Source organism: Pundamilia nyererei, unplaced genomic scaffold (genome assembly GCF_000239375.1).
Source record: "Pundamilia nyererei isolate P.nyererei 1_Seehausen unplaced genomic scaffold, PunNye1.0 scaffold00018, whole genome shotgun sequence".
NCBI classification, from domain to species: Eukaryota; Metazoa; Chordata; class Actinopteri; order Cichliformes; family Cichlidae; genus Pundamilia; species Pundamilia nyererei.
The window spans coordinates 4,117,841-4,142,120 of NW_005187419.1; the positions used below are offsets into that span (position 1 = coordinate 4,117,841).

The following is a 24,280-nucleotide window of genomic DNA, read 5'->3' on the forward strand; positions in this document are numbered from 1 at the left end:
TGGTTTTAATCTTGATGACAAGGCATTTTTGACAATTTCCAGAGTATTTTAAGAGAGTTTTACGGCATAGAAAGTTTAGGGAGTTTCCTCAGCCTTCAGAGAAAAAATATAGCTCTTAACACTCTCTTGGCGGTCATAGAAAAAGACACTTATAATTCACCCTAACAATCTGAAAACATTGTAGGAAATAAAGAGTAATGACAAGAAAATTTCTGTAACGCATTAATAAACTCTGACAAAACAGTGAAGTAAACCATACAAAATGACACAATCTAAAAATCGCTATGGACCTATGAAACTTAGACTGTAAGTGAGGCAAAAAATAAAAAGCTCTACCAGCTGGTGGTGACAGACCACACCATGCTGTCTGCTTTGTATCCATTTTAAGAAATGTCAGTCTCGCCTTGTTAGGATCAGCTCTGTGATGCTTTAGCAGATGTTACATCAGTAATTTTTTCTTTTGTCTTTTTTGGTATTTAATCCTCTCAGTCAGTTCTCCTTCTTACATGCCTTGTATTTTTAAAAAAAATATTAGTGTATCTGACTGATGATGTTCCTTTCTTTGAGTCTTAAGAATATTTTAATGGCTTCGCTCAGAGTTTCCCCTGTTGCTTTACCTTTCTACCAACAGCAACATCATTTGTACTGAATTCAAGCATTGATGTGTAGCGTAAAAATGGCCTCATAATCTTTTAAACAGTCAAACTTCAGCACTCTGCATACAGCTGCACAAGTTTTAAAGTAAACTGTTATTTAACCACAAAACTGCAGCAAACGTTACACACTGCTTTTATACTGAGTGTATCATTTCAGTATCAAAAGGCATAAATTAGTCTCTATGTGGTTTTGTCACACGAAGATTTAAAATAATGAAACAGAAAATGTAATCAGGGATTTCCCTGCCTCAGCCTGGTACTGACAGAGATTTCTTCCTGTTAAAAGGGAGTTTTTCTTTCCCACTGTTGCACAGTTCTTGCTCATAGGGGGCTGATTGTTGGACTTCTCCAATACTTTAGGTTTGATGTTAAAATATTTATTTACACAGCGCCAACAGAAAACCACAACAATCATATAACCTTCTATGAGCAAGCGCTTTGGCGACAATAGGAAGGAAAAACTCCCTTTTAACAGGAAGAAACCTTCAGCAGAACCAGGCTCAGGGAGGGGCGGGGCCATCTGCCGTGACTGACTCGGGTGAGTTACAAGGTCTTCACCTTATAATATAAAGCGCCATGATCTGACTGTTGTTGTGAAGGTTCCTAGTTTTCATTCATGGTAGAAGCCTTTACATAATATGATCATAATCACTAATAGATTTTGGGGTTTTGTTTTTTTATTTAAAACATCTTTTTATAAACTGAAGTTCTCAACAAGTGGAAACGTTGGCATGTTTGTAAGACTAAATGAAGTGCACAGTGGGAAAAAAATAATTCTCTGGGGATCATGTGTTGTACCAAAGTTCATTAACATACTGTATCAGTGTGGACTGAAATGTTGCACCGAAACACCGGGCAACAAACCACACCGCAGTGTGGCTAAAAGATTTGAAACATTTGTACTGAACCAGCCTCTGTGTCTGGGCCTCCTTGTCATCATCTGGAAACAATCAAGTAATCCTCTTCAATAAGGAGAAAAAAAAATGAAAGAAAATTATAAATCTGACAAGTCCCAAATGTGTCTCACTTCCCTTCAGCAACTCAATTAACCCTCTGTGGTGCATTTAAAGTTTACGTCGGATCTCAAGACAATCCTGGAAGGAAAAAGGTCATCTTGTGAAAATATTTTGGTGAAAATGAGAAAGAGAATTCAGAAGCATATTTAATACTGTACGATCAAATGGGGGATAAAAGATTGGTATATGGGGAAATATCCAATAAATTTAAGAATGGAAAGGAGGAAATGAAACATAAAGAACAAGGGATTTATGTGGGATTAATGGGTCCTGAGAGTGTAGACCTCCCCAGAGGTAAGAATTTAATTCATTTTCATCAATCCAGACCTCCACATCTAAAACTCTCTTTATCTGGCAATTTCATATTTTTCTACTTCCAGCATCTGTCATCACTCTTACTCTGACCTGTTCTCTTATTGTGACCTAGCTTCTTCTCAGTAAAGGCAATGATTAGCATGAGACGGAATGACTTACTGCACTGTCACAGAGCAGATCAGGAGGCTCAATCAGCCGGATGTTAGCTTGAAGTCCCTCATATATTTATGTATCCAAAAATTTAAGATTAACACTGGAGAAGAGAGTGGTGATGTTGATGGGAGGGGCTGAGAGTAAGAAGATAAACAGAAAAATAAATCTTTGTGTTGACCTGCCATTTCCTTATAGGACATTTTGCTCCTCCTAATGATACCACTGTGTTATCTTCTTTCAACGAACGGAACATCCAGTTGAGTCAGACTGAAACAAGATAGAGACTCAAATATACGTCAGACTTGAAGCCTGATGTTATCGGTTTCCTCTAAACCGCCAACAGCAGCCAGAAAAAGACTCCCAGCAAAAGTGTTTCACGCAATAGAGCAAATTGTCACAGTGAACAAACACTGACACAGCACCGTGTTCATGATGCCTCCACTGGTGGATTGATGGATACTGATATCAATGCAAGTGGAGTCCAGACAGAGCCTTAAAGTGTAACCTTTGGTAACAGCACCCCATAGTGGCAGCTGGTGTTGCTCATTCCTAAATCACAGCTGGGCCATTGTAATATGTGCATTTTATCAAGCACATCTGTATTAAATCAGAGAGAGGACAATTAACAAATATAAATATGTTAATGCAACCTGTGTAGTTTGGGTTTTATTTAAGCAGTTTCTGCCATACTAACATAAAGACCTAAATGTGAATGACATGAAAATTCAAGTCCCCAAACGTTATGATAGTGCTTTTTTTTAAAATCCATGTTTATTTTTTTATTATTTATTTTGATGCCCACAATTCAAAAAGGTGTTTTCACAGTCATTTTGTGAACCTTCACAGAGAGCTCAGTTCTTTTTTCAGGACCCTAGTCTCTATAACATCTCTGCTAGAAATGTGAAATGTGTTAGAAATGTGGTCAGAAGACTCGGATAGTCATTCATGCATCCTTTGCTTTCTTAAAAATCTCTTATTCATCATTGGCACCTGGGAAAAACAGACACAGAGATGAGCAAAAACAACAAAGAGATCCAAAGAAGATGAGGACAGGGGTGGGAAGCCATATATCGTTAGCTTCATAGCATAAGTGCCTAAGTCATTTTTTGGTCAAATTGAGATTTTTGCCTAACTTTACTCCCCTACCACTGCTGCATCATCCTGTCCGTCTGCCTATGTCATCACAAAAAAATGACTTAGGCACTTATGCTATGAAGCTAACGATATTGTAATGACCTGGCTGGGGTTGTTAGCCAGGTGCATTCTGGGTATTGTGTTGTCTCTGTGTTTTCTATCGTTCTGCTAGTTCCTATGTGTTTGATTTGCATGTTGTGTTAGTGTTATGTTAATGTAAGCCACAGTGAAGTTGATGTGTGTTCTGTGGAGTGGGTTGAATTGGCATGGTTGGCTGACACCGCGACTCTATGTGGTGGGAGCGTGATAGGGGTTCGGTGTCAGCAGTGTTACGTTGTTGTTGAATAAGATGGTGAATAAATGCCTGGTGTGAACCACTACTGCCTCCTGCTGGATTATTCGGGAATTACCAGTCTGCTGCTGAGACGCTCGGGGTCGTGCGGTGTATAAGGCACAAGCGCTCTCCATTCGCTGTAAAGTTTAGCGATAGCTGCTAGCGCCCTGCTAGCCGTTTTAGCTAGTGAGCAGTTTAGCTCCACTAACCCACGGTCGTTACAATATGTTAGCACAGCCATGTCTCTCCATATTCATGATTTGCGTTTTGCCCAAATTACATTATTTTTGTTATTCATAAAACTTGCATTTAAAGTTTAATCATGGATGACAGCTCAGCTGTCAGCCTTGTTCAGAAATAGATATAAGTGACCTTCGAGGATAAATGTGAACAACCTACACAAAAACTGATCAAACTAAAAGTCTTAGTTTGATCTGTAATAGGAAGACACGTTACAATCACCATGTCTCCATGTGTGAATGAACAGGACAGAGTGCTGGGCTGCTCTGACAGCTGATATCTGCTTCTGTCTTCTTGTTTAAAAAACAACAACAAAACAGACTTAGATCAGGTTTTGTGTAGGTGTTTCATATTTATCAGAACACATGGAATGTGAATATTTGCAATGCCTTTAAATTTTCTTTACATGTGTGGTTACATTCTCTTCTTTTCACCGGCATCAGTAGCAGTAGTATAACCTTAACTGTGTGGGAACCTCATGAACTAAGAAAATATGACTCCACTCATTAAAGAAAAAAACAAAAAAGGAAAATGGGAAAAAAGGAAAAATGTTTAAATATGCATTCAGGTGAACTGACCCTTTAATGACCTCTCCTGCTTAATGAAGCTTTGTCTCCATTCTGAAGGTCCAGAACTAATGAAAGACACTAGAGGGCAGCCAATACTCATCTATAAACCTTTCAGCCTGGGTCTGGACTGTCTGTCGCCTGCAGCTCCACATTCAAGCTGAATTATACTGTGAAATAGGATTACGTGTCAAGCAATGCAATGATTGAGCACAATTGTTGGAGTTTGCCAGGAGAGAGGAATAAAAAGGAAAATACACAAACACAAATTCCTATTTGTCATGCTGATGTGAGTCATGTGTGAAACAACATTAAGATAAGTCGATCCTGGATGTCAAATGATGGGTATCTTAGCATCCACAATGCTTCTTCTTTTTTTTCATATGAGTAAAAAATAGCAGCAGCCCTCCCCAGAGAGTATACAGGCTGAGTTATGGCTCCATAATTATGTGCAGGAGTGAAAGTGTGCGTATAAATGAACGTGCTGCGTTTTAAAAAGGAGTTTTATTATGGTTGCTGTTTCTTCAGATTGTGGGCTGGGGAGCAGATCTCCCTTTATAGGTTATGTTTCCTCTCCCAAAGACCCGGCTCATACCTAGGGTAACTGAAGAGGCTTGCTTGAATTATACAGAGGCACGTTTAGTGTTTGAAATAATCCAATAAAAAAGGGAAACAGATCAAGAAACCTCCTCAGTTGATGAGCTCATTCCCACCTTCCATCAGCATTTCCTGCATCATAATGAGCAGCAAATCTGTATGTGTGCACACAGGCAGATGGCTGGACTAGAGCGGCTGTCTTAAAGAATTTATTTTTGCCCTAACTCTTTGAAGTTTCAGTCACACTAGATTGACAGGGCTTCCTCTCCTCCAGTGACCCCCCAGGTGTTACCTAGCTCCTTTAGGGGTCAGGTCCCACAGAATGCATCCAGCTGAGCCAATTAACCCCATGAAATGAGATCAATAAACCCTTTTATTGTTGCACACAACATCATATGCATTATTAGCAGGTAGTAAAATAACATTAACAAAGGGTTTAAATGGCTAAATCCGAGATAAAACAACACAGATATAAAAAGTTCTGACCTAGTGACAAAAAGATATAGAGCAGGTCTTCCTCTGGTGCTGCAGTGTGTGTAAAGATACAGGGAGGACAGCTCACGTAAAGCTCATCTATAAGTGCAATTAAGCAGAAATCGAGCCGCTGGGAGCCAGGGGACCTGTGTAGTGATATCACGCATTTCAGTCCATTAACCTGCTTCTAATGAACTGAGTGTTATTGGGGAAAACGCTTTATTAATCACACCGGACTGAGGTGACGGTCACTGGTTCATCGTGTACGTCAATATCCTTCAGCAGGGCTCCAGTTCGGTGTCCTTTGGGGAGGACAAACAATCTGACGATACCGTGTATGATGTGACAACGTGTGTGAGGATCAAATGCATTCTAGGAGATCCACAGCTCAGCATTAACCTCCTCAGTTACCATATGACAAGAGTTGTTTTTGTTGTGACAAGTGCAGTGTGAAAAAAGATCCAGTCTTTCCCAATCAATGATTTTCACCCACCCACAGTGATGATTATATTTAATGACAGGGTTGCTGGTGAGAAATACCCACAGAGTTGTCAGTGGATTAGTAATGCCGACTGCTGTAGGCTAAAAAAACTCATGTCAGAAATACTCACAAGGGAATGGAAAACACTCAAGCCCTCACACAAGTGGGACAGATGCTTATTGTTGTGTAACTACTGGATATTTAGGTTTATTGTAACTTATTTAATTATATGTTGGATCAACTGAGTAAAGAGAAGGTAACTGAAAGAGGGAGATGCTAGAGAGGTGGGAAGAAAGTGAGATAAGGGAGGGGGTAAGAGAGGGAAACAGAGATTGGAGATGGAGAAAGAGGGGGACAGGCACAAACACATGGGTAGGGGAAGGGAGTGAGGTAGAGGCAGAGTGTGTGTGTGTGAGAGAGAGAGAGAGAGAGAGAGAGAGAGAACTGTTAAAACGTCTGTTTGCTCTTGCCAGTCTCAGCATCGCTCAGTTTCTGCAGGAGGCTGCAGCTCCATCCCTCCAGGATCTCCACTGGCACCAGTGACCAGATATGATCTACCCACCACCCTGTGCACCCGTTTAACTCTGAGCCGGAATCGCTTCATTTTTGCATGGATGATAACAGCCTTCCGCATGTTCATGGATTTCTCACACCATATGTAATCTGACTCAAACACGGGATTGGTGAGAAAAAAAGAAAAGACAGTAGAGTATCACTCCAAGTGGTTTCCTACGTTTTTTAGGTCTGTGGAAACAGCACTTTAGTCAGGCATGGGCATGGGACCGTGCGCCAGCCGAATGGGACCGGGTGCAGTAGGAAGAGCATCTTCCTGAAGGAGGAAAAGCCCGTCTTCGGGAGTTTGTTGTTCTTACCATTAACAATTTATATTCTTTTTTTTCTTTTTCTTTTTTTCCTGCCGGGGCAGGGGACTGTGGGTTTTACGCGCCGGAATGATGCGTCCCAACCGAGGCTTCATCCTGCTCCTCCTCAACGGAACCGCTTGTTTGGTAAGAAAAGAGTGGGAGTGTGCAAAAAGAAAAAAGAAAAAAGTCACACCGGGGTCTTTATGCATCTTTCTCCGAATTACCTCTAAATACCTTCTGCGTCAGAATATACCGTAGAGTACAAACTTCCAAACTCCGTGATATACGCTAATTAAAGGGGAAATGTTTGCGCAGACGTGCGTGGATAGCAACTGACAGCTTAGATTAATTTGATGGAAATGATAAATTACGAGACGTGCAGGTCATTTGTGCTTCTTACAAAGATGCAGAGATAATCCTCGACTGCTGCACGACAGCACTGTGTTGACCGCAAACCAAATTCTGCTGATGTCTGGTTTGTTTTTGTTTTTTGTATCACTAGTAATTGTTAAGACAATAACATTCACTCTGACCCCGCTCGTCTCGGGTACGCCGGGCGCAGTGTCACTATTCTCGGGGGACACTCGTGCTGGCAGCGTGCGGAGCGCACCGTGCCATCGGTGTTTGTCACATATCTGTTTTACTCTGTGCGTCTTTGGAGCCGCTTCAGTCCTCAGCTCTGTAACACTGTCAACAAACACTACATGGCCATTAAAAAGTTATAGTGTTACAAATTTATGATTTACTCTATCAATTGAACTCCAAAATATCAAACGCAAAACTGTGAATCAACTGAGGAAAAGTTTATTTAACCTTCCGTGAAAACCAGGCGTTAAAAAAAATGCATTATACACAAGATATAAGCCACATTTCAGCACTCTTTAAATTATGGCTTTGATTTGATATAAGCTGTAGCACCTTTACACTACAGGGCCATGCCCCAGGGTTCTTGTGTGTGAAACGGTACAGCAGAATCAGCAAGACAAAAAGCTTGAATACTTTTTCATGTGAAAGATCCACAGAAAGATAAAAGCGCTGGTTTGTTTTTGTAGTCTTTGCTGTGAGAGCTCTTACCTTATTGAACGAAGTGATTAAAGACTGAATTTATACAGTAGGTGAGGAGAAATTTATGAGATCTAATTCAGCAAATTAATGCTAAATTGATTCATACACAACACTCCTGCCAATGGATATGTAAACACTGAAGTTTCTGTAGCTTAAATAATACTTCCAGCATTGCATAACCTTACAATTTAATTTGGATCACCCACTCCTCTTTCATGTGCGCTTCTAGATTTATTAAAAAGCAGCCTTTAATGAGAAGTCAGCTCTTAAATCGCATGAGAAAACTTGAAAACATCCTTCTGTTCGGAAACCCCTAGGCTAAGGGGAGCTCAGTCATCTCAGGGCCCAGGGAATGAGCCAGATCCAAAAAAAAAAACATAAAAACATGAGTGACTGAAATACTGAAGTGAGGTTGAGTGGCTGTTCAACCCGTCTGTGACGGCATTCCTTCAAGGATGACCTTGTGGTTTTCATATTAAGGTATTATTCAGATACTCAGAATAAAGTGATAGCTCTTTTGAGGATCTGAGGTCTAACAGACATTGGTTTTAAGTGACTTAACAGACTCAGTGATATTCTTGGCTGAGACGGAGCTCTTTCAACGGATTCTTCTGTTCTCTGTGAAATATGAGACCACACGCTGTCTTAAAATATGGGGGACGAGTGCCTTTTCAGCTGTTGTATAACTAGATACAAGAGTGGGGATAATAGGCTTAACACTCACTTGTTGTTTTGGTTCTGGAAGCGTTTTGTGAGCTGCAGGGCCGCAGCCTATTGTAACCCAGAAGGTCTGTGGCTAAATGATAATGACATTAATTAGAGCCTTTTTTTCTCCCTCTCGCCAGACCATGTATCTATGAAAAACGTACACGGCCTCCCTCAGCAGGGAATCTTGGGTAATTCATTAGCCCTGTGACATTGATAAATTATGGAGCAATTAATAAATTAAGTAACTTTTTATTAAGTAATGGAGCAGTGATTAATAATTAAATGAGCCTGCTATGCATTAAAAATTTGATTTGGATGATTTCTGTTGTAATAGCGCTGCAATTTTCAGAGAGGGTTCAGTCTCAAGGGATCTTTTGCAAATGGCTACTAATACAGACGACTATTAACACAAGGTGCCACTCTGGTTGTTGTTTATGTGATGAATGATGTGTTTCAAATGTTAATTATTCCCTGAATTTGAATGAAGGGTTATGAATAATAAAAGCCATCTCAGTTGTATAATTGACTGCTTGAGAAATTATGTTTATTTTTGGCAGCAGTTGGAGTTATTTTTCATCAGTGAAGCTCAGCAATCTGACTGCATTTGTTTCACTAAACTAAATCGCTAGAGTGAATTTTCTCAAGATAGTCTATTGAATACTTAGGATGAAAGTGAGTCAGCTCTAATGTGAAAATGTTTAGTTTTGGAAGGGCAAATAGACAGGTGTAGGCAGATGTAAGAATGAAAGAAAAGAGATGGAATGAAACAAAATATTGGTGCTAAAAAAGGAGTCAGCTAAACATCTGCCTCAGAGGTTTATACCCCTAATTGACAGTCATCACAGATTCTGTGTGATTTTCACAGAATTACACATGTTAATCCACTTGTAATTACAAACGCAGCCGTGTGGATGAACCAGGGTTGATGGGATGAAATCTCAGACCAGCCAGTGAAACCTGGGAGGAGTGAGGTCAACGAGATGTGCAGCTCTCTCTTTCAACAATCTTAAGAACTATCAATAAAGGCATGAAGTGTCCTCGAAAAGGGCATTGAACTCTGATACTCCGGTGAGCTGCAGAATTTCTTCTCTGCAATTGTTTGAAGAACCTTGTGCTTTTAAATGCATTACTCGCATTCAACATGGCACATTTGTGTTATTTTAGACTTGAAAATGCAAACCTAACTATAATTTTACTGACAAGGAGAATTTCGTCTCTACAGTTCAGTAAATGGAGATATTCAAAATGAGCTTTTTGTTAAGTAATTTTGTGCTGTAACCTTCATGTATTAAAAATCTCTGGGGGAACGTAGGCTTGACTATTTGTGAATCACAGATGCTCTTTCTCACCAGATTTTTCTGGAAAGGGTAGCCCCAGGTAGCCTTTCTGTGGCCGTGAGAGACAGAACCGCTTTATGCTCACACTGATTGCTTTCTGCACAGATGAAGACACTGGCCATCATGCTTGATAACTGAATTTCACTTCTGTAGCTGAGCACCGAATGTCACTTTTTACAAATTGAATTTCTGTGGAGACATTCACACATATTTCAAGGTCTACATGCCACACCGTTCCCTCTGCGTGTAAGTAATTTAAAAAAAAAAAGAAAAGAAAAGAAAATGTGACACTTTGAAGAATTCACACTGGGAAATTGGGAAGTAGTGCTGTTCTGTTTTCTCTTTCTTAACTTTTACTCACACCCTCCATTTGACTTTGCCATCAGCAAGGAAACACTCACTCAAGACGGCGCATCAATTAATAACAAATTGTGCTGTTACATTTAAAGCTGGAGAGCCAAAATCACTCCTGTGACAAAGACAAGATTTTACATCACAGAAGCATAACAGCACAAAAACTGAGACAACAAAAGACATTAAATCCAGGCAGCATTTGCTGTGTCTGAAACAGCAGAAGACAGCATGGTGCGACAAACGCACTCTGTGCAAACCTGAAGATTTGTGCGTGTAGTTAAAGAGCAGAGGCTGCCTGACGCTAATTCTAACCACATCAGACTCCTCTCTCTATTCTGGCCTGTCACAAACTCTTAGATTCATGTTTCTTAGATACCTGTCCTCCTAGCAGGGTCACTGACCTTGTCCACCCAGATACATACCACCTCATCTTGCGAAACAAATAGAAGAAAACTCAGTCCGATGCTGCATACATTGCATGTAGTCACAAACGTGCACAGCTGCACCAGACCGAGCTCAGTTTTTTTCAGCCTTCCCGCTCTCGTCCTCTTTGCCATCGGTGTTGCAATCGGCACGTCAGAGCTTATAAACTTTCACTCTGCGCCTCACATCCCACGCAGATGCTGGAAACACAAAAACTCATTCATAATTGTCAAATTTCTATCATAAGGGAAGGTCGGCTCTGTATCCATGCAAGCCGAGCAGTCTACTGTGCTGAGTGTATGTGCCGTATAGTTATGAATGTCATAACTGGGTGACGTGAAGAGGAAAATGATCATCTCATTGTATCTTTATCATCAGCAGGAGAAAATGCGCATCATGTTTTATCCATCAACGTAGAGGAAAATGACAATTCAGGTCATACCCTTCAAGCAAGCAGTAATTAAATAACCAGAAAAGTTTACTCAAATATCTAAACTTCAGTATCAATAGGAGTCTTTTTTATTCAGGAAACTAAAAATCGAATGGACTTGTAGATAATAGTGTTTTTAGGCTTAACCACTTCCACATAATTCTTAATTCTGGGGTAATGATAGGAAGATAAGTTAAACAATATCCCCTTGTTACTGATGAAAACAACATTTCGAGTTTATTGTTATTACAGCATCAATCAGCTTCAGCGTTTATTTACATGAGCTTCTGGATCTAGCACTATTTGTATTTTTTCCAGATCAGTTTGTAAAAAGTATGCAGAGTACTTTATCTTTGCTAAGATTAGTGTCTTTTATTAATAATGCATTTAGAAAAGTAATTGGTTTTCTCAGATAATTTAGGCATCCTTGAATATGGCTTAAATTTGATGTCTTTGCTTTTTGATTCTTATTCTCTTCTCGTCACTTTACCTGTGTGGCTCTGGCACTATTTTCCTCTTTGTTTCATTCGAACAAATTAAACAGCTAGGAGCAGTCGCAGAACATATAAACAACATATGACGCAGCAGCGGATGAGCAGTGCTGGACAATCTTTGTAGCCTATTGCCTGCAGGGTAAAACGGCTTGAGTTATGAACATGCACAGCATGTAGGACCCCAGAGGTGCACCTCCTCCACCACCCCCGACCACCCAGTGAGCCCCTCCCACAGGCTCCAGGCAGCCCCATAGCAGAGACCCAGACAGACAGAGAGAAAACACACACCCTGACACACTGACAGCCCTTCATATTGAAGCGCCAAGCTGTCCTCAGACAGAATACGTTGTCTCCTCAAAACCAGCACAATTTACTGTGGCATTGCTTTCTAGGAGACTGCAGGGAAGACAGAGCAGACCCTGAAAGAATATCTGTAGGTTTGTCTACTGGTTCAGATAGTGAAGTGTGGATTACAGTGCACAGCTTAAAGAAAAATGACTCGTTGCCTCGGGTATAATGAGTGGGTGTAACTCCCCGGGGAGCCAGATAAAGATGCGCATGACTTTAGCACAAAGGAATAACTAAGGATGGGAAAATCCATAACCGACATTTTAATTTCACAGAGCTTCTGCCTGAGCTAACAATAGTCAAAGTTGTTTGAATGTTTTCTGAAAATACAAACCGTTATAGGAAGTATCAATATAAAGTAAAGCTTTCATTGTTTTAAAATCTGTAGGCATCTCAGCAATAGTGGAAAAGGCAATATGGGACCAGGGGATTTGGGTTTATTTGAAAGGGGAACACTAGGCTGTCAGTGTAGTTTAACACTGAAGAAAACCAAAGCTTTCATGCTGACCTCATCATGGTGTTGCTTGAGCTGCCAGACCAGACTGAAACCAGTGTGCAGAAGCCCATTAATATTCTCATTTCTCTCAAAATCTGTAAACAGTCTGTTCTGCATGACTGACCATCTAGTATGCAGTTTACCAGCGTGCCGACCAGTGACGGTACAGTGATTTTCGGGGTCAGAGTGGTGCACATCTCCAGACAAGGCCTGCTGAGAGTCTATACATGGGGTTTCCAATTATAGGAAATGCACAGCCACGGGAATGCAGGAATAAATGGATAATGGGAATGTTTATGCAAAGCACATTGATTTCGGATTTTTTATTACATTGCTACATGAAACACCAATTTGAGGAGTTACACAGATCACACAAGCCATCTCAAAAGTGACACCTAAATGTCTATTAACTGCTTAAGCTAAGGTAACTTAATTAATCTATCCATTTTTTCAATAAAAGAAACCAAAATTGATTTTTAGAGAGTTTTATCATGGTCAAATTATTTATAGTTTACATTTACCATTTTATAGTTGCAGGACACTACATTAATGTTAACAACTGTCATTTGAGCAAGATATTATGTAAGAATGGTTTAAAAAAATGATGGTTAAATGTTCAAATATGCAAATCATATTGAAGTAATGCACATACTTTTCCAAAACAGACATTTAAACATTGAACAAAGCCAGGTTCCCAATTCTTCTTGGCACATTAGAGTCAAAGGGTTTCATAGAGGTGCCTTTGGCAATTTCCTTTCATCACTTCATAAATGTAAAAATGCTCTCAGTTATCACCATGGTTGTAGGAGTAAAATATACCATGAAACAGGCTCTTAATGATAAAAAAAATGAACAAAACAAGAAAATTATCTTCATAGATAGATAGAATAAAGCTCTATCTACAGGACTACTTTACCTATAGCATCTCTCCTTTAGAAACTGAATCGTGTTTCTGTTCCTCTGGTGACATTTCCAGATTGTGTCCAGTCCAGCTGAGATGGACTGCAGAGTGTCAAATGTCTTACAAGCAAGCACTTGCGATCACGTTTCCCCTTCCTGCTTACATTTGGTTTAATCAGTTAAAACACTGAAAAGTCTAAATTCAGCTAGAAGACTGCTGAGACGGCTGGAACTTCAGACATCTAAGTGCCTGACCTGTTTGTCATATGTAAATGAGGTTTACATACTCACTTTAGCAGCTTTATGTGTATGCCACTCGTAATGCCAGACAGAACCTCAAAGCAGTCGGCTAGGCATGCGCATTTACCATGCTAATGTGAACACATCTAGCCTACGTATAAATTAAATGACAGTGACCCAACATATTCTCAGTTCAACCACAGCTGTCCGCTAATGAGAGAATTCCAAGATTCAGTACCTTTTTAGAGCTACTATAAGTGTATAAGGAGCCCATTCACACAGTTACACACTTTCTCAGCTGGGAGTTGCACAGCTAAACCATTGTCTGATTTGGCCACTCAGCACCTCTACACTGAAACAATTTAACAGCCTCCCTCGGGAGCATATTAATGGTGGTTGTGCAGGAATGACAAAATTATTTTCATTTATATGGTTTCAAAAATTAACAGAAACTCTGTCGCACTGTATCAGACAACAGCCCTTAATAAAAAAGGGCATTTAACTGAGGGTTTTATGCCTCCATGAGACAATCCTGCAGTCCTCCCAGCCTTTACCAGACAGGTATGACTACTGTAGCAGTGGCTTTAATCAGCTGAGTCTCCCAGCCCTTGCTTTGGTCCCCACTCTGTGGGGAATAACTGGGGAGAAACCATCCCCTGCTGCCACTTTCCATCCTCCCTCGCACTGCCAACTTGTCGATATCTTATAATGTAAAAATTTGATAGCCAATTCAGAGTCTAGCTTCAGTCTGAGCATACAAAATGAGCCCAAGTCCTCTGGGACCGCACAAGTGAACATGTCCAAAATGGGCTGGAAAAAAGAAGGGTGGAGGATGCAGAAAGACAGAGTATGTTAGAAAAAAATAGTTTCGAATAAAAACTATTCAGTGTATTGAGTTTGTTCACGTACCTCAGATCTTAGTTCCAGTGACCCCAGAGAAGCTGGAGTAAATTATTCATTAAGAGTCAAATGGCTTGTTTCTTGTGAAATTACCTTTCTCTCGCTCACCTCTTCTTGGATCTACACTAGCTAGAAGAATAATTAGTTATAAGGGCACAGCCATTTTCAGACTTTAATCATGTAACAGAGAAATCTCCTGCAGTGAGCATATTACATCTGGAGATGGGGAAAGGAGGCGCGGGTGGGGCGTGGGTAAGGTGGTAGTGTGGATGAAGCATTGACTAACACTTAAGAAATCTGAGCTGCCTCGGTCTTTAATTAAAAATTGATGTCATATTAGAGATGAATATTTCAACTCAACAGCCAGAGGAAAGTGGAGTGCTTATTGAACTTGTCAGCTCTGCAGGACAAGCACATGCTTAAGCCCCATCGGGTGGCCCCCACTGAAGGATTCAATCAATAAGTTTACTCTTTTCCAGCTCATGCATTCATATAACACGCAAAGATACATATGTAAGCTGTATGTCAAAAAACTGACACACTACATTCAGCTCAGGTGTCCCAACAAAAGCTTCACATAAACCCTAAGATGAACACTACCATGGCAATGCCATTTTAGCTAATAAGGCAATCCATTGCAATATTATCGTTCATTTTGACTGTTTGTTTCCCACTGATTGCATTTTTATTACATTTTGGTCCCTCCATTATAAAACATCTAATTCTTGAGCTGCAGAATGCGCCACTGTGTTCATGAGATCTGATGCTCAGCAGCAAGTGTACAGTCAATGGGATTTGAAGTGGTTTTAATGGGAACAAGTACATGCTGTGACCGAAAACAAAGCCTGAAGATCAGTGAGAGAAAAACGCACTGAAAACGCAACAAATTCTCATCTCAAAACGTAACATACGACGCCATATGACAAATTGTCGGTATGTTACGCAGTCGGAAACATGAGGAATGAAGCTACACATGTACATTCATTTTAGTTTCTCATCATTAATCGCTTTGGAAAACACTATCTAATATGATTAGGGATAAGATTATGATTAGGATTAAGGTTAGGCCTGGAATACACGGCTGGAACTTGTGTTACCGCCGGGAGTGTCATTCTATTGGATTCCATTCGCAATACGGCGCGTATCATGTCGACATGGAAGATTACCTTTCACGTTCCCATGGGATGTCTCGGGACGTGACAAATCGTCGGTATGTTACATGGGAATGAGAACGGTCTCGAAAACCAAGACAGTCTGCTGAAAGACAATAAGACGGGCGTAGATAATGTAGTTTTGTTGCTACAACTCCTTTTTACAACAGTAGTTGATTTAATTATTTGATTTTTTGTTTTGAAAAAAATATCAGCAAAGCTACAAAACAGATGAAAATGCCAAATCCTCATTGAGAAGGAAAAAAAATCTGAAGTTGATTACCTAATCTGTTCGCAATAGAGATGCGAAATCCACGTGTCTCTTCATCTGTGAAGTATATTTTGCAGGATATCTCCAACAGTCACAAGTTACGTCAGAATGTGTAGACTACTTCTTAGAAACAGTGGTCTATCACCAGTCCCTTACTTCTGTGAGTTATGGTGGAGATTTTACTTAAGTCACCCCATGATCTCTGCGCTATATTATGGCAACAGAGTGTTTCTGTCACCAGGGGAAAGGGGTTAAAATGGTGTACCTGTCACAGTAACAGGCTGATTATTGCCTGTGGAGCAGCCAGGCTTCTGAGGATCGCTCCCCTACCATACGTCCTGCTGCTAGAGAGGCTTGGGGCCTGTGCTCACTGAGGCTGAATGACTCACAATTACCACAGCGACAGAGCCCGCAGCCACCTCCCATCCTCTCCAGCCGTTTCACTGACTCACTTAGTGCACATGACAAATGACAAAATCACCCCGAACCTCCACCCCCTCACTAAGACCCGACTGCCCATCGCCCACACTTTGCATACAGTATTAAAGCTGGGATACATCTTGCCAAGCTTCATGAAACAAAACAAACTTACTCTGAGAGAAACTTCTGATTTTTCAAAGCAACATTACACTATGTTATAATATATGGCTGGTTTATGTTGCATATTTTAGGATGACCTAGTGAACAATAAGACTTTGGTATAGTGGCTACAGCCCTGGAACAAGTGCACATTTTCCAACTCTTTAAAACACTTCTTAAAATTTTATGAAACTGATCATTAAAAAAGGCAAGGTTCTCACAGTACATCATCATCTGTTAGATTAGATTATAAATCTGAAAGCAAGTGGCTTATTTAAATACCCAAAGCAGATGGCATTTAGTGCTGGATTGTTAACAAAACAATGTTTTTGTTTCCCAAATATAAAAACATTCCCCTAAATTGAAGGAAAACGAAACTAATTTCAGTTATTCTACAATATCTTAAATCACAAGCTTCCTGTACTTTCATAGTTAAATGCAAAGAGGATAAGAATTGTAGCACTGCAATGTCATGTGCTACCATATAATGTGTGACTTCATTTACCTTTAAGATACATCATTCAACAGTGAAACCACAAACAGTAGTATCCATTTACCGCCAAAAACACAACTCCAGTTAAAGGCATTGTGTTTGGACTGGTGCTCAGAGCGTGTTCTGTTACTCTAGTAATCATTGTCGCTCTAACTCAGGTTTTCTTCAGGGCCAAATTAAGCTTATTCTTCCATTTGCCTTTGACAATGATGCTGTACACTGGATCTGACACTTCCAGCAGTGCCAGACATTTAAATCTTCTGTTTAACAATAGCACAGCGTTTACTTCATCTCTACTCCTGCAGCCCAGCCTCTCTGACTCCCTAATGAAGACTGTGCAAAAGAGGGAAGGAGGAGGGATACTTTGCTTAATGTGTAAGCTACAACAAAGCATGTTGCAATATGTTTCTGCTCAGATACGAGCACTGGCACCATCTGAGAATTGCTGGCAAAGTGATGAGGATCTTAAAACAAATGGGCAGTTTCATAGAAACTGTAGGACACCGCAGGGGCTCTTGAGTGCTATCTGGGGAGGCAGGCAGATTGCTACCCTCTGTGCCCAGCAGCCATGGGCTCACTGAAGAAGAGAAATCAAACACAAACTAGTCCTTCAATAGGAGCCATGGGTAATGGTATGTCATCAAAGTCATCCTGTCTAGCCTCAACTTTCTGGTCTAAAAAGAAAAAATGAGAGAAAAAGAAAAAAAACATAGATATGTTTGAAAAGATTAAAATCAATAAGTCTAAGCGCTTTTGAATTTTGGTTCATTATTAATGAGTTTGGGATTCTCAAAGAAGCTATCTGTTTCAAGAGGAAGGAGTCTTTGTCAGGACTGTTATCGGCCCCCGTGGGGAGACTGAAGGATCTAAGCGGCAGTGTAGCGTAGCAGCAGACAGGTAACTAGAGCAGAGGGCATCTGGCCTGTAACAGCCCCATGGGAATAAAACCAGATTAAGGGAAAAATGGTGTCCTCTCATCTGAGTCCACACACCAGACCACAACCACATCAGTGGGAATCCATTCAAGACAGTTGAAATGCGATACACGTTGTTATGAAAGGAAATACATGTTTTTAGAGAGACAGAAGAATCAATATCACTGACTAACTGCAGAGCAAGTGAACAAATCTGAGTGAGCTTGAAAAACCTGCATAAAATGGAATAAAAATGAGTCAGACTTAATAATCCTGACTAAGCCTGTATAAGGAAGCCCTGGCAGTCAAGACAGTAGATGGATCAGAGCACAGACAGAGATCCATGCATTATGCATCATTGTAAAATCTCTCTGGGTAGAACGCACTCACACACACGCACGCAAACACATACACAAACTTACCCCAGCGCTCGCATTTGCATCACTTATTGTTTGCATTTACCACAACTCAAAATTCACAGACGATGTGAGTGTGTGTTCCTTACTGTCAGATCCAAAGGACACAACAATTCTGGATACCTCCATGGCACATTAGACAGAAGCTACCTGTTAATAGATCATTACCATTGAATAATTACCCATTACTTTGCAAGCACATTCACACACTCATCACAAAGCTACTGCTGAGCACAGCAGCACTATGTTATCTCCCTCCTTCCTCTTCCCCTCCCTTCAGTTGATGTTAACATCTGACAGCTTTGTGTGTCTGCCGATACAGATTTTTTCATTAATTAAAACACTGGAAGTCTTAATTGGACATTACACTTTATTCTCAGGCCCTCCCGTTTGCCCACCTCCCCACCCTCAAACACTTTGATCCTCCAACCAAATGTTTCGAGGCCATAACAGCTTCCCCATGCACTCATACCAGAGTGCTTAAAAAGCAAAAAGCTCACTTTAAAAAAAGAAACATAGCTTAGTCTCTACTTTCCACTGACATTTTTCCTTTAGGATTTTAATACAAGGCAGAAAAAAATCTTTCCAGGTGGATTATCTTGCAATTTAGTTCTGGCGAAAATTAATTAATTAATTCTCAACTTGGAAAAAATACTTTATAACAGTTAGTATGAAGGCAAATACTTGTGCAAAAACTCCACTGATTGTTGTAAGAAACAACTTCAGGACACATTTCCTGATTGCTGCTCTTCATTGTTTCAAATCCTTTGCAGAAAAATATCCACTTTCACATATATTGATTAAACTGTACAAGAACACAGGAGTCACAAATGCCACGTGAATTCATTTATGATGTGGATTTTGTGTTTGAATCTGTTCTTTGATCCCTCTGGCCTCCCAAGTAGCTGATGGAGTCTAGTGAACTTAGGGAATTACACTGCCTCTGTGAGAACGTGACATAGGGGAGTATTTCTTTCTCAGCCAAGGTAAACAAAAGATTTTAATAATAGCACTACGTGTAAAGTTATATAAATATATATAAATAAAACATTGATAGAATGTCAGTTAAAATCTCTCGAGGTATGAACAGTAAATTAAGTATTGATCAAACTGTTAATTTGGTTTCTGTCTACATTTTTTTCTACCTTGCTAATAATTGCTTCTACCTTTTTTTTTCTCTGTTTACCTTCTCTGATCCCCTCCTCCACAATACTCTCCAGGTGGCACTGAGTCAAGAAGATGACTCCTCAAACTCCAAGAGCTCCTCAGATGACTCCTCCCAGACAGTGGGCCTCCTGGGCGGGCAGGCTTCGCTCTCACCCCTGAGCCGCTGGATGCTACACAGTAAAAGCAGAGCTGCTAACGCCACCTCTCTGGAGCTGCCCTACCACTCTCCAGTCCCTTTCTCAAAGCAGGAGTTTTCAAAACAGGAGTTCTGGGAGATGTTGGGCAGTGATCTGCTCAAACCCGACGCCTCGAACCCCAGGGTCAAACGCCGACCAATTGTTAAAACCGGCAAGTTCAAGAAGATGTTCGGCTGGGGAGACTTCTATTCCAATATCAAGACAGTAAGGCTTAACCTGCTAATCACCGGCAAGATTGTGGATCACGGTAACGGCACATTCAGCGTCTACTTTCGACACAACTCCACAGGCCAGGGCAACATCTCAGTCAGCCTGGTACCACCTGTCAAGGCAGTAGAGTTTGACCTGGAGCGCCAGAGTGTGGTCTACCCCAAGGACTCCAAGATCTTCAACTGCCGCGTAGACTATGAGAAGGTGGATCGCCAAAAACGCACCTCGTTGTGCAACTATGACCCATCCAAGACCTGTTTCCAGGAGCAGATCCAGAGCCACGTGTCCTGGATTTGCTCCAAGCCTTTCAAGGTCATCTGTATCTATATTTCCTTCTACAGTACGGACTACCGCCTGGTGCAGAAGGTCTGCCCGGACTACAACTACCATAACGAGATGCCCTACCTGCCTTCGGGCTAGAGGACCTGTAGGCGGGGAGGAGAGGCAGGAGGAGAGAGGAAAAGGGGGATGAGTGGGAGTGACTGCAACTCGTGAGGAGGAAACCAAGGCTGTGAATGTCATAGCGGCAGCGAGACACTTTAAAAAAAACCTCTCTGTAGCCTGACTGTTGTAAGATGTATAAACATATATGCAAAACATAAAGTACAGTATGCAGATAATGAGGCATTCGGAATGCTTAACTGCAGTATTCATTAACTGGACTGGTAGGGAAAAATCAAATACCGCCAACTTGCACATTCTTACCTCAGACCAGTTTCTATATGCCAACTTCTCGCCAGCTATTTCTCTCTTCCATTAAGTCATTTGTTAATGTTGTCTTAACGTCCTTTTAAACACCCTTTACAAAATTCTTCTTTTTCAAAGTCACAACGCAGTATTGTATCTTTGATATGATCCACTGGAGAGCTGAAGCAAAATCCAACTTTATAAATATGGTTAAGTTCCACACTGACTGAAACATACCACAGGGAACATAAATCATTTTTTTCTCATAAAGAGAAGATGAATGTAAAGTGTAACCAACCATAGGACCATTCAGGTTACACTCTCAGTCTTTTTAAAGGGCATATATTTAATGTGAGGGAACGTCCACCCCCAGAACAATGTTTAAAGTCCCATCTGCATTCTCTGATGCAGCCACCCTACCGTATCACTGATGTGTAGTCTTTACCTGCAAAATCTAATCATAATATATCCTTCAGTTACATTACCCCAGTTCAATAAAAGAGAAATAGGAGGTGGAGAGAGGAAAAATAATAAAATTTACAAAAAAAAAAGAGAAAAAAAAGAAAAGAAATTGCTCATTAAAGATTCAGGACTGGGGCTTAAGACAAGTTCAGTGTGAGGAAAATAACTAGATTCTGCATAGTGATAAAATTGGCCCTTCACTCTTAAGAGAGAAGGTAGGGGAGTGAAAGACGGGGAGATTCGGTGTGCTCTTTTAATTAAAGTGGAGAAGGAGACGTAGAGTATGCAGCGCCTTCTATTGTCCCCTCTGTATGAAAAAGATTACATTTTGTTGCCGTCAGGATTCCTGATTTCACGCCTTGATAACTTTGACTGTGTGAGGGAGATTGCTCTCTCACGACAAATACTGTGTTCACTAAAGTCAGCCCGTTATCTTGAATAAATGAAAATATTATCATAATAATTACATGTAATTTAATCTCCTTTAGAACTAATTATGGTTTCAATGAGAGGGCAAAATGTATTCCTGAAAATCAAGTCAGCGGGTAGGAGGATAAGAGGACGTTCAAAGGGATTGCTGTGTTTTTGTATGGCGGCGGCAGCCAAAGCTCAGCCCAGAATTAACTGCTCTCATTAAGATAAATGGCCACTGGCTGGCCCATCTCATGTTACTCTCACAAACAATATCAGTGGAGAGCAGCCACAATGGAGCTATGAATTAAATAGGGTGACATGTTGTGTGCTGAGAGGTTACCACTGTCCTGTTTATGAGGACACAATGCCTTCTTGGTTCATTAACGATGAACAGTCACAAGACAGGTGTGAAGAGTCATTAAACAGTGATATAAGATAACCAGTTTGATGCTAATGTACTGTGACATCAGTGATGTAGCCAGATCTGTGCACACACACGTGTGGCTGCAACTGCACAGCAATCTCGCAAGTGGACCCAAGCAGCAGTAAAGTCACCATGAAGCCGTCCTCCTGTGGGGGGTAGCATAAGGCCAGACATAAATGCATCGCTCTGGCTGCGCTTTATGAGCTTGGAGAGCAAGAGTAGGAGGTTAAAAAAAAAAATCGTCAGCTAAAGATAGTAACAACGACCTGTACATCTGCACGTCAGAGCTGGATTTTTAGTTTAGAGTGGGGTGATTCTTCTCTATATGCAACACACAACCTGTGGCCCGGAGCAAATGTCAGCTGTGCACAAGCATGTCTGCAGGTGACAGATAGCTACACCACCCGCAGCCATTATAAATGGTGTTCATCTGTCTGAGTCAAACCTCTGTCTCCTTCTGCATGTTATTGTTTTATCTAAGCACATATTTCATAAATGCTTGGATGCCCTGCTTGTTGACAGCACACTTATCTGTCTGCTGTGCCTCTTATTCCATACGTTTCACAATCAACAATCACTGAAGGGATTTCCCTAAAGAGGCTCAATCAATCAGAGTTCCAACTATGTGAAAGCAAGCAGAGGCAGATTTTGATTCAGCCACATCACAGTTACAGTCTGAGCTTCTTCGTCTTCTTTTTTTTGGAAAGCATTCACAGAATCCCAGTGGAACATTCAAAACAGGTTTGACAACAACTCAAACTATAGACCTGATACTTGTCTGAAAGTATACTTGTTGTCTTAAAGTCTTTTTCCTTGACTGGAGGAAGTTTCACCAGTTTAAAGTACATCCAGCAGCATGAAAGAACCACTGCCTTCTGCTCTGTTCATCCATTTCCTCACCCACCAGCTCTCTCTGCCCCTCTCCTCTCCAGACACCCGCATGTTACTCAGCCATGTGCCCCGCCGTCTTCATGCTGTTGTCTACTCCCCACGTGTGACCTGGCTGACTGGCTTCAGCCTCTGTACCCTCCCTTATCCTGAAGTTGAACCCTGCTGCGGGTAGTTCCTCACTACTGCCCTGCCTGCCCTCCAGCACACTGTGCTGAGCTGAGCTGGCTAATCTCTGCGAGCTTAGTGTCGAGCCAAGTGAACATCGGCAGCGAGAACTCCTGTCTCCCCTCTATCTGTTTCTCTCTATAGTTATATCCCATCAAACAAATGCGTGTGCACACACAGTCTTAAGATGTGCTGGTTTAAGTATTTTCTTCTCTGCTGTTCAAAGCAGAGTTCTTACATAAACCCCTGGAATGTGAGGACGTGAAATCTCTTCGAGAGCACGCCATTGTAGTGCCCATCACAGATACGGCCCAGTAACCTTGATATTCCTCTCCCCGTGTCCCGCAGGGCATCTGGAGAGAAGTTGGATACTCATATATGAAGGAATCAAACTGGTCAACATGAGCCCTCAACACTGTACCATTATAGAAAATATCAAGGACACATGTTGGGCTACCCACTGAGAAGAAGCTCCTCACTCTGCTCCTTACCGATCCTCTGACATCTACAGCAATACTCTCACAGAGACTCCACCCTCTCCGCCTCTCCGGGGCGAGATAAAGAAAGGCTGCTTGGCAAAGCTGAAGAGAAAGTCATGTCGCTATGGGACGGTGTTGTTGGTGGCAGCAGCCTTATTGTTGACCCACCTGGTGCCAACAGATGTGGATTTTTTGGCCTTAGAGACTGCAAGACAACACTGATCCACACGACAAACATTAGTAACAAATTCAGACTGTCAAAAAAATAAATATACATATAAATAAATGGATAAATAACTAAATAAATATATATATATATATATACATATATATATATATAAAGAATATGAGTCCTCAGATCTGAATAAAGTTGTATTTAAATGTGGGTCATGAAGTGAAGGTTGTCTGTTTTACCTTTTTGTTGCTCATGGTTTTGTCATGTGGATGATATACTGTATGGATGAAATGATGGAATTTAATGTGGTTTTCAACATTTTAAAAATCAATAAAGTACACAGAAGTACTTGAGCCACTTCAGTTGTAGAGAAACAGGCTCCGGCATTAATATCTGGTTGTACTCTGTGTGTAGGAAGAGTGTGTCAACAATGCTGAAGTCTCTATTTTCTTGTATTTGCATACCCATACTGTGTGCCAAAGGCAAAGAAAAGATGTGACAAAGAATTTTGCCAAGGGCTCTTGCAGATTTATATGCAGAGAGAGAAAGAGGAAGAGGAAAAGAGAGTAAGGAGGAAAATGGGGTTGAGAGAGACCAAGGAAATATTTCAACTGGAGTGATGCATGAACATAACTTCATCCCCTAATTAGCCTCCTCTTTC

The 24,280-nt window shown here is 40.9% G+C and overlaps 1 protein-coding gene across 1 annotated transcript; it reads left to right on the forward strand.

Annotated features, from left to right (window-relative positions):
- The first annotated feature begins 6,451 nt into the window (after window positions 1-6,451).
- LOC102214671 (neurexophilin-1) lies at window positions 6,452-23,727 on the forward strand. Its single transcript, XM_005726204.1, has 2 exons — window positions 6,452-6,973; window positions 19,569-23,727. The coding sequence occupies exons 1-2, from the start codon at window positions 6,917-6,919 to the stop codon at window positions 20,340-20,342; spliced, it is 831 nt and encodes a 276-aa protein (XP_005726261.1). The 5' UTR covers window positions 6,452-6,916; the 3' UTR covers window positions 20,343-23,727.
- Window positions 23,728-24,280: the final 553 nt, after the last annotated feature.

What these genes read in the sequence shown, in the direction of transcription:
- LOC102214671 (XM_005726204.1), top strand. Translation starts at nt 6,917, where the DNA reads ATGATGCGTCCCAACCGAGGCTTCATCCTGCTCCTCCTCAACGGAACC. An exon ending in TCAACGGAACCGCTTGTTTG is followed by an intron (nt 6,974 to 19,568) that starts GTAAGAAAAGAG and finishes AATACTCTCCAG; the next exon opens with GTGGCACTGAGTCAAGAAGA.